The sequence below is a fragment of the Alligator mississippiensis genome, chromosome 1 (genome assembly GCF_030867095.1).
Source record: "Alligator mississippiensis isolate rAllMis1 chromosome 1, rAllMis1, whole genome shotgun sequence".
In the NCBI taxonomy this organism is placed as follows: Eukaryota; Metazoa; Chordata; order Crocodylia; family Alligatoridae; genus Alligator; species Alligator mississippiensis.
The window spans coordinates 31,266,005-31,281,362 of NC_081824.1; the positions used below are offsets into that span (position 1 = coordinate 31,266,005).

The 15,358-nt window shown below is 40.5% G+C and overlaps 1 protein-coding gene across 3 annotated transcripts in view; it reads right to left on the bottom strand.

The window, feature by feature from the left end:
• Nucleotides 1-15,358, bottom strand: part of CPSF3 (cleavage and polyadenylation specific factor 3) — a 38,684-nt gene that overhangs the window by 18,581 nt on the left and 4,745 nt on the right. For 2 of the 3 annotated variants that reach the window (XM_006259399.4, XM_059729722.1), the window contains exons 2-10: nucleotides 13,875-13,938; nucleotides 13,033-13,130; nucleotides 11,718-11,846; nucleotides 10,288-10,465; nucleotides 8,218-8,307; nucleotides 5,554-5,704; nucleotides 2,468-2,643; nucleotides 1,465-1,623; nucleotides 147-293 (exon numbers count right to left, since the gene is read on the bottom strand). In XM_006259399.4, coding sequence (XP_006259461.3) covers nucleotides 147-293; nucleotides 1,465-1,623; nucleotides 2,468-2,643; nucleotides 5,554-5,704; nucleotides 8,218-8,307; nucleotides 10,288-10,465; nucleotides 11,718-11,846; nucleotides 13,033-13,130; nucleotides 13,875-13,938 — 1,192 coding nt within the window. Of the gene's footprint in view, nucleotides 1-146; nucleotides 294-1,464; nucleotides 1,624-2,467; nucleotides 2,644-5,553; nucleotides 5,705-8,217; nucleotides 8,308-10,287; nucleotides 10,466-11,717; nucleotides 11,847-13,032; nucleotides 13,131-13,874; nucleotides 13,939-15,358 lie in introns of those variants that run through there. The other variant, XM_019492674.2, reaches the window with a different exon arrangement.

Genomic DNA, 15,358 nt, shown 5'->3' on the forward strand with positions numbered 1-15,358 from the left:
CTTTTTTGGGGGGTTGAAGTGGGGAAAAAAAAACAAAACAGGGACCAGTCACTACCAGATACTCAATTCCAGAACACTGATTTGTTGAGTCTGATCTAGCATGACAGATCCAACTTTCCTAAGAAATAAATACCCTGTGTACTAACCACATGTGGAGGTTTTAGTGCTCGAATGAATTCGCTGGTTTGTTGATAATCTGTGTGAGCAGAGAAAGAAATGTAGTCTACAGACATCTTCAGTGGGAGCTTCTGCCCTGACATAGTTGTGATCTCTTCGGGTTCAGACATGATGTGCTGTCACAGGAGAAAATAAAGTACTTTAAAAGCTTCCTGTAAATACAACATATCCACATTTTCACTTTAAAAACAGAAATAATTATTTGCAGCTTGCTAAAGTTACTACACACACACACCTGGGGTCAGTCATTAAGAGTAACTGAAACACATACTTGCACCCTTTCCCTTGAACAACACACTAACGACAATTCACCCTCAGCCACATGTAATACCAAATTGGTTGGAGTTGTAGACAAACTGAAGGGTACGGTTAAGATCCAGAATGACCTGAAGACATGGGAAGAGTGGTCTTCAGTCAATCAGATGTTCAGCATGGACAAGGGCAAAGTCCTACACTTGGGATGGAATAACTGCATGCACAAATACAGACTGGTGAATAAGTGACTAGGCTGCAGTACTGCAGAGAAGGACTGAGAGTCACAGTGGAGCATAATACGAATATGAACCAACAGTGTGTTCTTATTGCAAAGAAAGCCAACAGCATCCTGGGGTGCTTTAACACTTGCAAAACAAGAGAAGTGATTCTTTGCTTTATTCAGCAGGGATGAAGCCTCACCTGGAATACCATGTCCAGTTTTGGGCCTCACACTTCAAGCAGGATATGGACAGATTGGAAAGAGTCCAGCAGAGAGCAACAAAAATGATTAGAAGTCTGGGAAGCATGACTTATGAGGAAAGGGTAGGGTTGTTTATTTTGGAAAAGAGAAGACTACAGGGGAATTTGAACACCATCTAAAATACCGTAAGGGCAATTACAGAGAGGATGGAGATGGACTTTTCCTGCAGCAGAGGAAATCTGGGATGGAGATTAGGAAGAACTTTTTTACTACAAGGGTGATCAAGCATTTGAACAGGCTACCTAGGGAAGTTATGGAATTTCTATCCCTGGAAATATACCAATCACCCTTCCCTGGGGCTAGCCAACTAATAATTTATAAATCTTTTCTTGAATTAAATTTAGAAGAGATTAATTTATAAGTCCGTCTCAGAAATCATCATAGGCATATGTTGGTTTTGGGAGTTTAATTTGCTTTAGATGCATGATATGTATATGACCTGACCCCCATTTGTTAACGAGCCCAAATAAATAATCCAGCACCCTGGTTGGATAATATATCCCAACCATGTATATTAAAAATGCCATGGCAGATTAACAGTAGCAACTCACCTTAGCGAGTGTTCCTTCCACACAGTAACCTGCAATAATTACTCCATTTCTCTTATCAGTACACCAGCTCTCAAACAACTCTCTGGATAAGCCACTCTGCATCATACCTGGGGAAGCCATGACAACACTTGGACCAATGTCATCAAAGTGGTCCATACTCTAGGAGACAAACAGGAAGAACAACAGTTACTATAGTTTGACAAAAGTAAATAGGCCTGGCCTGCACCCTCTGCAAGAGCCCTACACACCACCCTCACAGAAGGGACTTTCCTGGCCATAATCCTTTACACTGTCCAAGGACATGCTGTCGGTTCCTGGATTTGTGACAGAAGAGACGGAATTGCTGCACTGCATGAAATATCTGGAAATAATACCTGAAGATGGATCTAATTTCTGACACATCAAAGCTTTAAAAATATATGCAGGGGTTTAGGTTGTAGCCGTGTAGCCTTAAAAATATATGAAAATTTTAGAAGTAGTGTTAGTGCCCCTCTCTCCCTCACTCACACACATATACTTAACATATAGATATACACACATTCAAATACCAATTGAAAAATGACTCATAAAGGACGAATATGATTTTTATGTTTGCTCCAGAAATTAGACTTAAATCCTCCATGGATTTTCATTCAAAATACCTCTTCTAAGTTAAGGAGACACCCCTTGAGCTTGAAATACATTAATACCCTTTTTATCCAGTTAAAAAAAAATGAAAGAAACGATAGCGACTTACAAGACATGAGGTAATGTGGGGTGAATGAGACTCAAGAGTTTAGATGGGAAACCCCTAGGAAGCCTTAGTGCTTCTTCTAGCATAAAGCAGCACAGATTAGATGTCCTAATCCATCCAACGTTATGGAACGAAGTTCCAAGAGTACACAACAAAAATCTCATTAAGAGAAGGTAGAATTATAGAAAACAACTCAGTCATAAGCCAATGAACAAAGAAAATGGCCCTATTTCATGCAAATACACTTTTTGAACCTTAAACAACACTCACCTTCAGATTACTAATGTGCTTGAAAACAAATGGATTGTTGATGTTGATCTGCTTACGAATTTTGTCATTCATGGCATTTACGTACGTCTGATACACTGCCATGCATTTCTTTGCCAACGAGGAGGCATAATATATGGGTATGTCATGGAGTTCAGGGTGATTTTGCCAGTATTCATCTAAAGACACATAACACAACGTATAAATGTAGCATTGACATCTACTTTTCATAAATGGGTTTGTTTGTTGTTTGGTTGTTGGTTTTTTTTTTGGGGGGGGGGGGGAAGAGAAGGGGAAGGAAGCTTGTTTTTAAAGAAAATTAGATTCCCAAACAACATTTTTATCCCTTTTAGACACAGGAAGTCAAAATGAAGACTATTAGATTAGACATATCTCTTAACTTTGGCTACTGAAGGAGGGGAAAGAAAAGCTGGAATGAATGAAAATAAAACAAATCATTGTCAAAAGGAAGTTCTTGGCAGATCAGCAGTCAAACAAAACTCTCAACAGTTTTCAGACACAATTTACAAATAATGCATGCTTCTATCTCGGATTCAATTCACTTTATAACAGCAATAAGAGGGTTTACAAAAGTGCTGGTAACAGGCTGAAATATCTTTATCAAATACTAATTATGCAGTCTACAGGAAGAACACAATCTGTTATTTGATATTTGTTAGTGAAACTTTATAATATCACCCCTGACATTAAGCCCAGTTTATCAGATTCATGAAGGGTAAAGCCAGAAGAGGCCATCAGAGCATCTAGTTTGACCCTTTGTATATTGCAGACCATTCATTTTCATCCAATTAGCACTGTTGTCCCAGCCCAATTTTGGTCAGCTTTGTGTGTACTACCACTGCGGCAATGCATTTGAAAAGATGCAAATGACTAGCACTTTTACAGAAGTAAAAACCCCAAACAAATAATGATCCCCAACACAGAAGTCAGCAACAGTGACTCAGAATGAACGCGTGGATAGTTATGCCAATATAATCTATACCCCTTCTCAAATGGGAATAGCTATACCACAGTAAAGTACTTTTATATTGTCATAAAACTGCAACCACACTAGGGTCAGGGTGTAATCGTACCACCATAAATATACCAGTATAGTTAGACAGGTGTCAGACATATGGCCCATGGACCAGATCCAGCCTGTGGAACTGCTCCCTCTGGCCTGCTGGGCTACTGGTGAGCCAGGGCACTTGGGGATGGGGCTAGTGGTAGGTAGGGCTTGTTGCAGAATCTGGTGGACATGGACCTCAGTGGCAGGGGGCAAGTGAAGGTTGTGTCAACACAGCCTTCACTTGCTCTGCAGTTGCTTGCACTGTGATTACCATGGCAAGCAGTTGCCTGGCCTGCCATAGAAGTCATCATTGCCATGATGGCTGTGGCTGGCCCCGTGGATCTGACCTACTGAGGAACCCTGTAGTTGGATCCAGCCAGGACAAAGGATAAGCCTGACACCCCTGGGTTACAGCAATACATCTTCTATTTAGAGACAAGGCCCTATAGAACAATTCAGACAAAAACCCTGCCATGGAGATCTTACAGTCAAAACATTAGATAAAAAAGCAGTAAGTAAAGTTAACAGCAACAGATGGTAGGACAGGAGTTACAATAAGACTGCACAATTGTATTAGCCTCAATACTATGTAGTTGCTCATTTCTTGTAAGCAACTTCAGAGTATAAAAATAATTGTGTGCCTAAATTAGAGCATGAAAACCACTCGAGGTCTGTGGATACAGCTGTCTAAATATGCAACGTATCTACATTGTGTGTTAAAATGAATGGTTGCATTTTCATTTTTTTCACAAATCTTCTAATAGGTGTAGAAAATGGAAAACTAAGAATTACTTTGAAGGCTATAGCAGATTGTGAAATATTATAGTTTCTCTGTAACAAATTTATAAACTATAACAAAATATTAAATAATGGAATTGCAGAATGCAGAAAAATGCATCCTGTAACAAATTTACACCCAAGATATAGCTGGGAACTTCCAATCAATATTTAAACAAATCATGACTCTTGGAACAAGCACATTCAGTTGCTGAGCAGAATTAAAATGGCAATTGTGATGAACTGCTAGCGCTCTAAAAGCAGTTCACATCGAGGACTTGGCATCTCAAAAGCAAGTACTCATTTTCAGAATTACTGGTCAAAGAAAGGTTTGCATGACAGAGAAAGAATCATCAGAAATCATTCAGAGTGCAAAGTAAGGGCAAGAAGATGACCATAGAGAAGTGCTGAAATACTTGACTTGGCTCTCAAATCAATTACAGTTTATCTAAAAAGTGTTATTTTCCACTACTGAAGTTTTGGTCTTTAGTAATTTCATACTTTCACTCTTTAACAGAATCCTTGCAAGCAGACAAGATTGAAATGTCAAAAGTGCAAACCACCCACTCAGAACAAAAAAAAGCTTTTTTCTTCTTGTCAAACACACCAGGAAACAACTTCTGAAACCTTCTTCTTACATTAGGTGCCCCCTTCCCCACCACTGTGTGCAGGCTTCCCTGCTGCATCATGGACTCAGGGGCCTGCCTCCTGCACTGCATACCTTCCCTTCTCCACTGTTGGTCCCTGTATCTCCCTGCTGCACCAGGTGTCTGGATGCCCTGACTCACTATTACCTTCCTGGATGCAAGCTCCTCTCAATGCATCATGCCACTCATGCACCCCAGGCTGCACTGCGAGGCAAGCCAGGCAGGGGGAAAAAGGGACAGTTGGAAGAAGGGGAGCCTAGAGCCCACCCAGCTGCTGCGGCAGCTGGAGCAATGGAGGGAGTGGCAGCTGAGTAGAAGCCAGAGGGCTGCAATTTAACCCCATGGGCCACCAGTTGGACAGCTCTACCATACAATGCTTTACTATACATGGTAAAGCAGCAAAAGAAACACTTGTGCTCCTTGTTTTCTTTTCTGCAGTAATTAACTTGAACACACCAACTTTCTGTGCTTTTTTAAAGCTATTGGCACACTGTGAAGGTGCTTAGGGATTTGTTTTAAAATAGTGACCACGCTAGAGTGTTGTAAGTGTCCATGTTACTTTGCACACTAAATGTTAGAAATGTGAAGATACATACCTAAGATCAAAAGGAGTTCTTGAGCTCGACCCAAGGCAAAGACGGGAATAAGACCTCTACCACCCCTATTTACAATATCATGGACGGTGTTACAGAATCTTGCCTCTCGTTCTTCACGTTTTTCATGAATATGGGTACCATAGGTGGATTCCTAGGTGGTAAAGTACATATGGAGCTATAATTAGCAGCCCAAACTCTGTTACACTTTGCTCCTCTGAAATGATCAAAATACGTTCATGTTATCCTATCAAACCAGAATTCTTACTTGCAGCTAAATATTTCTATTCTAGGGTCATATACATGAATCTTACATAATACTGCAAAATTGGAAAAACAAACCTAGAAGCTGCTGTTGGAAAGGACTGGCCCTGGAGGCAGCAAAGAGAGGTGATGAGCTTTTTGACAATCCCATTCATTGGTTTGATTTTAAATGCTGATTTTCAAACCAAAAGGAAACACTCACCCCAACACGTTTAACAAACAGAGACACTCTTGACTCTAACAGACAAAACCACAAGGGACTCAAAATTGGTAAGGCGAGTCCAGCACCAAAGCATCATTTATAGCAGAGGTAGGAAATGTTTTTTGGCCGGAGTGCCCAAAACCCCCACAAAGCCTACCTTGGAAGGTGCCGGAGTGCCGGCATGCCAGAAAAACAAAATGAGGGCAGGGGGTACATGACAGGATGCCCTGCTTGTGCCCCTTACCCTCCACTCAAAGGCCCTGCCCCTCAGTCCTGCTGACCTGCTGCCCCTCAGCCCTGCTGCCCCTTGCCCCCCATCCAAAGCCCCTGCCCCCCAACCCCTGCTGCCCCTTGCCTCTGCTGCCCCCTTACCCCCCACCCAAAGCCCCTGCCCCCCCAGGCCTGCTGCCCCTTGCCCCCAAAGCCCCTGTCCCCCAGCCTGGGCTCTGTGGCTGTCAGCAGCTACCCAGAACCTGGTCCAGCTGCAAACATCTGCTGCATCTTCACCCCGGCCCCAGCTGCTTCCCAGCCCCAGCCCTGGCCCTGGGCTCCAGGGAGGCAGCACATACTGGCAATGCTCCCCACTGTGCTGCTCTCCTCACTTCTGCAAAGCAGCGTTGGAACCCAGCTCGGCAGGACACAGCGGGAGGTGCAGAAAGCTGTCTGCTTTGATCTCCCTGCTGCCCTGCCACACTTCCCCTGTGTGCACTGGAGCAGAGTGGGCATCAGCGCAGGGTTATGCCCCTCACTGCTGTCCCCGCCTGCAGGGGAAGTGTGGCAGGGCAGCAGAGAGCTTGGAGCAGGCAGCTTTCTGCACCCCCCCGCTGTGCCGTGCCATGCCAGGTTCCAATGCTGCTTTGCAGAAGCGGCGATGGCAGCACAGCAGGGCCTAGGGCCAGGTCTGGGAGGCAGTTGGGGCCGGGGCCGGGGCGGAGAGGCAGCAGATGTTTGCAGCTGGCCCAGGTTCTGGGTAGCTGCCAACAGCCAGAGAGCCTGGGCTGCTTGCAGCAGGGCTTCCATGGGAGCCGCCCGGTCTCCTTGCTGGCATCAGATACCCAGAGCTGGGGCCAGCTGCAGCCAGGAGGCTGCAAACAGCTGCTGCCTCCCTGGCCCCAACGCGTGCCGAGGAAAGTGGCACACTGCGTGCCATGCTCGGCATGTGCGCCGGGGTTTGCCAACCCCTGATTTATAGTTAGGATTTCCCAGATTTCAGCTTTTGGTGGCCAATGCACCTGCACCACAGCAAATCCTAAGTGTAACCGGGCAAAGCCACTATTCATCCTGCTTGAAACCAAGTAAAAAACTTGCAATAAAATAATGCCTCTGACTAAACCAGGGGTTGTACAAGTGCAACCAGCAGTGGCAGGCCAAAAGTGGTTGAAGTCACTGTAAATCCACAGCATAATGTTTCTGTCTGAGGTTCATACTGGCCCAATGTTCCACTATGCTGATGCAGGCAGCACTATGATCTAGAGATGATCTCTTATAGAGCAGATACTAAAGATCATGCCCATTTACACCCATTAAAGACTTCTCAATATTTTTTGTGAGGAAAATGACATTAACTTGTTACGCTGATCATATTCACTCCACAGCTTCAAGACAAGAAGTGACATTCTTCACTAGTCTTATTTTTGATCTAGGATGCTTGTCCTAATTGGCGGTGTGGTCGAGGGCTGCAGAGAGGTTAGAGAAGTGACTACATCAAGTTTTGTACAATGTTTGTCATTGCCTGGGCTAAAACATTAGGCAGAATTACTACAGTACATGCTTCATTTGCGTTATGGGCCCAGCACACTACTACCTACAAGCCAGTGCCACAGTGGGCCCACCCACTCTTCTGCATGGACACCCCAGGACATATTATGCTTTGCTACTGAACAATACAAAACGCCATTTTGTGAAATTGTGATGTGCATGTTATTTTTAAGATGGCACATACATTTTAATGCGTTTAAAATTACATTATGCAATACTTTCAAATAAAGAAACTTGAGGAAAAACAACTTGGGAGGAAACTATCAGGATGTGTGAATAGCCTGTAGCCTGGACTCTTAGAGCTTAAAACAAATTGCTAGTTACATGTCACCTTTAAGTTTCCTCCTTCATTTTGATATTAATCTTACAACTTAAGTAACACCCCCTTCCCCTTCTAGATAAACCTACATGCTTATTTACAGAAACTGCTGTGCAAAACTTACAATTATAAGAATATCAGGTTTAATGGTAGGAATCTCAGCTGCCATGAGGTGTCTGTCTTCCTGTCTTGAGAAATCACCTGTATATAAAAGCTGTGACAATGAAAGAGAAACAATACACCTATGATCAGAATAAGTCAGCAAATACTTATAAGTTTGCCTTGTAGAGAAGTGTTTAATATGTTAGCAAAAATAATATTTATGGATGTACTTCTCCCTCTTTCTCTCTCTATATATATCTTTAATCAAAATCACTAATAAGATTTCAATTACCAACATTTTCAGCAATTCTTTTCTGTGTTGAGTGACATTTTCAGATTTTTACACCTGTAAACACACACATTAGATGTTTTGTCCACAAGGACAAACTTAGACTGCATTTGAGAATATAATAAATAATGCAACAAAAACTAACAACATTTTCTGTTACCTATATAAATCTGGTTTTACTTGAGAAAGCTGCACACAGATCTTTAAAAAGAAGCTGATAATTTTAAACACTTTCACTATAGTCTTGATGCTCTTCTCCACTACATTAGTGCCCATCTCATCTTATCTTAAAGTCAGCTACTTTTCTTGTGGATGCCCAAGCAGGTACTTTTAAAACACACAGACTCTTAACTGTGATCTGCACCTTAACCAGAGTAAATGACCTCATTCTGATTTCAGAAGTCTACATGTTATGTGCCCAACCACCAAGCTTTTCAAGTATAAATAAAATAAAACTTATTCTCAAAAGCTTGAATAAGAACACAGCAGATAGCCAGCAGCAGCAAAGATAAGTGGTTTCTGTATAACTATAGCTGATAGAGCTATATCAGTGACGGAGCTTACATCAGTAGTCAGCAACATTTTCTGGCAGCAGGCAGGAATGGCCCAGCTTTGGAGGTAGCCAGTGCTAAAGTCTGGCCACTGTTTCTGTGCACCACCTGGCTGCAGCACAACACAGAAAGCTCCCCACTGCTAAGGTGCAGTGTAGTGCAGCACAGTGTGGCACAGGTGAAGTCCCTGCCACTGAACATCATTAAAGCCCCAGCTCTGCGGGCCAGATCCAGCCAACAGGCCCTTGGCCTATATTGTGTATTTCAGAACAAAGCAAAGAAGATAATGGGCAGGAGGAAACTGGTCATGTGACAGATATGATGCACAAAAGGGGAAAAAGTTTCTTCTTGTCTGCAGCTGTTAACAAGCAGGACAACCCATAACTCTAACTTTTATCCTAGTTGTTGTAGCTACACAGCCTTACCCATACACAGGCTTTATCTTTTTTTTAAATCTTCTTCTCAAGCATTCATGGGACAGATCAAATCCTAACAGTAAAATGACTTTGTGAACCACCACCTAGTTCAGGACCACATTTCTTCATCCTGTAGTAAAAACTTAGTGCACCTCATGCATATTTCAATGGAGGAATGGTGATCTCCCTATTAAGATACTGAACTGGGACTCATGAAAGCAATGTTCAACATTGGCCTTTGCCCCAGACTGTTCTATAACTTCAGAGAAGTTACTTGGTTCCTCTGTACCTAAAAACAGGGATAAGAATACTTCCCTACCTCACAAGGGTGTTGTGAGGATAAATTCATTAACGTGAGGCACTCAGATACTATGGTGATGAGGGTCATTTAAGTACCTAGACAGACAGACAAGGTAAAATAGCATTAGGAAACTATTTATGTATTCAGTTGCCTTTTCATATATTTGAGCTACTGGAATCAAGCCAGCATCAGCTGCTCACCCAGCTCTCAGCAGACTAGTTTGGAGATTCTTGTATTGTTATTATACACCTACGACAGAAACGTAAAGGTATACTTCTTGTAATTAGCCAACATACACTATCTCATTTCGATATAAGTGCGATCACTAGCCCATTATAATTGATGAATAATAGTTCTAAGATAATGTGTCTCCTTCTGTGTCCCATTGGATTCCAACTCACAACAACACTGAGCACCTGACTACACCTCATCTTGTGTCTTGGACAGTTTTCAGTACATTGCTAGCACTTAACCAATAAGAAATACCACGTGCCAAAGACTTATATGCAGATTTCTACTCTGTACTGATAAGTACCTTTACACCAGCTATTTCAATCATAAACATGGCTGCTCCTAGAACATGGCCTGCATGGTAACACCAGAACTTGATTCCTGCCACCTCTTTTACTTCATGGAAGTTGATTGTTTCAATTTTGTCCATGCTTTCTTCCAGATCTGTCTCTGTATATAGCATATCATCTGCCGATATATTGCTGTATAAAACAAAATGTCTGAGCATCAGCTAGTTTCACTTACTCACTTTATACAAAAATTGAAGACACTTTTGTGAACAGATTTAGAAGTAGAATGCTTTAAGGTCAAATTTAAAAGAGAAGAGAAAGAAAGTACAAAGGTGAGAGTGTAAAAAGGAAAGAAAGACATGTTTAGGTAAAATACCTGAATGAAACAGATGAGAGAAGAGAGATAAGAACATTTATGTATTTATTTATTTATCTATGCCACACTTCCCAAAAGAAACTCATGGTGACTTACAATAAAGCAAGTTGTAAACACAGGAGAAAATAAATGCTAAGGTAGTTCCCCAAACCACACCCCAAAACTTAACTCCAACTGCTAAAAGACCACCCAAATAAAGTCTTGCAACTCTTCCAAAAGGTAACCTGGCTCGACTCTGATGGGGTCAGGGAGAAGGGAGTTCCAAAGCCAAGAAGCGACTATTAAGAACAACCTCCCACACATTTTTGCCAAGCAAACTTGGTGCACAGATGGTACTTGCAGAAGGTTGCTCTTGACTGACCATAGGGATTGTGATGGAATTTAAGGATCAAGGTGGGAGTTCTTTAGTTCTGTAGTACTCAGGCCTTTTAAGGCTTTACAGGTCAAGCCCAGCACCTTAAACTGCACATGGAAAGTTACTGGAAATAAGTGCAGACTGGAGCAGGGTTCCAATTTGGACCAAAAACTGAAGGTTTTATATGCTGTATTTACTTGAATCTAAGACAAGACTTCCCCCACTTACTCACTCTGGGGAGAGAGCAAGGTTGGGGGTAGGGGGACAAGGGGGAAAAAGTGGGTAAATCAGTTTGAGAGAGGGATGGAAATGGATGTTTCATGAACTTTTAAAAATGTGGGAAATTGACATAAAATATTCCTTTCTATGTTTGAAACCCAGACATTGTTAGGACCTAAGGACCCCAAAGTTAAATTGACTAGCAAATGACTGGTCTACTGTTATGGTTAGAACCTTTGGAAAAGCACGACTGAAAGAAAACAAACATTTAAAGAAGATTAGATTCCCTCTTCTTTGGTTTTAAGCCCCAAGACATTATTAGTATTATAAGTGAACTCTGCAAGAAATTTAGATATATAAATTTTTAGGTTGGCACTGTAAAGACCTAACAGAACACACCCAAAGTCCCTAAATCACTGTATTATTTCACATACACTTTCTCCATTGGGCATGCTAGTGTAATAATTAAAAAAACACAGACCGGGTCAACTTACCTAACTTTGACATAATCTGAAAGAAGCCATCTGTAAATAGCTTTTGTAGCATGAGTCATAAATGTCCTTCCTTTAAAACTTGTTTTTTGCAAAAACCATGGTAGAGCCCCACAGTGATCTAAATGGAAACTTCAAATAACAATATAAAGCCAGTTAATATGCTAATATTGTAGAATGCATGTGGCATACAATTCACTATTTTAATGTATTAATACAAAAATCACAAATTCAATACATGTAAAAACTGCAATATCAAGATTACCCAGGCCTATCTTCTATATTCAAAAATATGAGACTTATAAAGAAAGATGGAATTTCAAGTTATGCATTTACTGAAGACATTTTACCAAAACAAGCTTATAATTTTTTTTATGCAAGAGGCAAGGATTGTTGTGGGTGATCTCTTCTATTCATTTTTTATATTTTTTTCAAAAAAGGACTGATAGTGGATACGGAGAAAATATATATACCACACACATAAGGAGGAATATAAAACAAATTAAGCAGTGGTGGTTGCAAAAGTGGTATGCAGGCCACCATATATGAAGAGGTAAACTACTAGATTGTATTTTTAGTAGCACACTAGATAAGTGTTTTGCCACATCTACACAAATACAGACAGGGAAGTGATTTTTTTAAGGAATCATTAAAGAATCACTGAGAAGTTTTGGAATCTCCACCCCTGGAAATTTTCAATAACAGGTTCGAGAGAAACTTGGCTGGGATAGTATAGTGAGGGCGGAGGGGTGGGGCTGGACTAGATGACCTCATGAGGTCCCTTCCAGTCCTACTTTCCTATGATTTCAACTGTGCTACAGTGCTAATTTGAATGGCTCCTGAGATACAGGTGTAAGAAATACATAATGTATTTGGGTGAATGCCCCTTGAACTACTGTATCAAATGCTAGTATGTAAAACATGGGTAGTTCATGGAAAGTTAATTGGTTTCATAAAGCTGGCTCCTTTCTCATTGGTAATTACTATTATGGGCCTGAGCCAACCTCCATTTAAGTCTGTATAAGCTTTTCTACTGATTGCTGGTGCTAAAATACAAACAATATTTTCCTAAAACTTGTTTTCTACATGAAGAACAGCTGAAATTGCCATCGTAAAGTTACATAGTATTATATGATTACAAACAGGAAACATGAGCCAAAGTTGTAATGGGGATGGATAAAAGTTTTGATATTAAGACCTAGTTTACATAATGAAAAGATACTGGGAACTGCCACCCCATGTGTTTTCTCCCAGCGATAGAGCCTACATTACATCGACCCTCTAAAAAGCACTAATTCTTGTTCAAAGTGCAACTTACTGACTAATTAAGAGAAGATCAATCTCAGCAGGATCTATCAAGTCAATGTAAGGAAGGGCATCCATTCCTTCTAGACCAGGGTGTATTCCACAATCAAGCTGGAAAGTGATAAAAAATAACTGAAACTCTTAACAGAAAACTACATATGAAGAGAATCATGCAGTTTAATTTACAAACTTAGTTACTAAATTTAACTTAGTTACAAATGATTTGCGACTTTCAGTATCACGTAAGAAAAGTTCATTTTGTTTATTCACTATTTTTAACATTGGAAGATTAAGCTCCATGATAGAAGCTCAGCTAGTGTGTCTGTCTATATAGCATATCCCCAATGGAAAACTGTATGCCTTTTGTGATTCTTTTCACATGTCTATTCATGCTTCTACTTTCTGAGTAAATAGCTGAAAAAAAGTATTTAAGTGTAGATTTTATCACCTGAGCTCAATAGTAGAAAAGCAAGGATATGTGGGTGTTTGAACTATATTCAAAACTATGTTTACAAAGTATAGATACAGGCTCCACTGAAAGTTAGGTATCATTTACACACAACCACTGAAGGCTAGGTATCATCTGCACACAAGCATAAATAGATACCTAAACTTTCTTTCAGAATTTATGTCCTTCCACTGTTTAAACTGTTCTTCGGAACCATAGGATCCATCTCTTCTGGAAGCAGCAAACTTTGATACGAAGCTTTAGTTAGGAACTTGGATTTGCCCACAATAGCTTTCTACAATAGACGTTGTAACTGAGGGTGTTTACAAATAATTACCATTATTGTTCTTCCTTTAAACTTCAAAAAATATTAAATTAGTAATGTAACACAATAAAATAACAATTACCATTATTTTTCTTCCTTTAAACTCCAAAATAATGCATGATCTTCCTACTTCTTGCCCAGCACCTCTGTAAAAGAAATCAATGACAAAGTTACCAGAAACAAAATCAACTACCCACTTAACACAAGACAATTAGCTGCAATACTGTATTGAACTGCACCTTTCAATGACTATTGCAGGATTAATTACACTGTAATGTACCATGCTGACTGCAAAACGATAGGGTGCTTACAATGTGTGAACAGCGTAATTCTGTTAAGCCAAACTGTAATTCTATTCAAAACAACACACAGGAGACCTACTCTAGCAAAATGGCTCTGGCCTCTTTTTTTGGTTCATTAACAACTACAGAATTAGAGAAAAATAAAACTGGAGGTGATTTGAGAAGGTCATTAATCCAGTGATTCTCCACCAGGGTGCCATAGAGCACCACTCAATAATAGCACTGTTAGGTAAGCAAACAACAACTATATATGGATTTACAAGGTAAACCCAGAACATTCAAATCACAATCCAAAGTGTCAAAAACATTCTGACTTTTTGTGTTTTGAGTTCTTTGCAACAAAAGAATTGCTCTTATTTTTTCTGTAGTCAAAAACAAGTGAAAGCTAAGAGCTAACATTTTCTAAGTGATGCCTTGAGTCTAAAAAAGCTGAAAACAGCTATAGTCTAACCCCTCACTTAGGGCAGAAGCCTTGCTTTTGCTGAAGGAGGCTGATTTACTTGTGAGTGAAGCAACTGAGATATGGTAAATTTATCCCTTAAATTATTAAATATGGTGTAGAGGCTTTCAACTGTATCAACTGTACCTGTATCCTTATCCAGATTTTATTGGCCTACCACAGAATTGTTGTCAAGTTAGCAGGAAACACCCTCAATTTATTATTTATATTGATCCTTTCTTTCACAAAATAAGTGAAAGATGTTAATAAGGCATCTCAAAAGTAAAGGAGAAATACGATTTTTCCAATATAAGGAAGTGACAACCAATACTCTCTACGTGACCAGTGTTCAGGAGACAAGAGCTCCAATGCATCTGTCATTTGTAATATAACCCCCCAGTCTCCATCCTTTTCAGTTTTATATACACTGAGAGGTTTCCAATTCCTGTCACAACACTGAAAAATGGAGGTGGTATATTCATTGCTAAAATACAGCTTGGAAATTATGAGGAATTCAATCAGAGCGCTGAGATTACAGCAGTCTGAGTAGATTTGTGAGTTTTGCATGTTTGTATCAAGGCAACTGAGAAACAGCTCCAGCAATTTTGCAAAGCCCAGCTCTGACTGACTAAAGGCAGTCAGCCAAAGGTTAACATGCTATCTGATGGAAAAAATAAGTTTCTACAAATCTCACACCCCCAGAATAATCAAGTGCAGGAAGCACATGATTACTAAATTACATTGCATTACATTACATACACACAGAGTATCCGCCATGTTTTGCGTTTTGCATTTTGCTTGGCTGAGGCCATTACATTTCAGTAT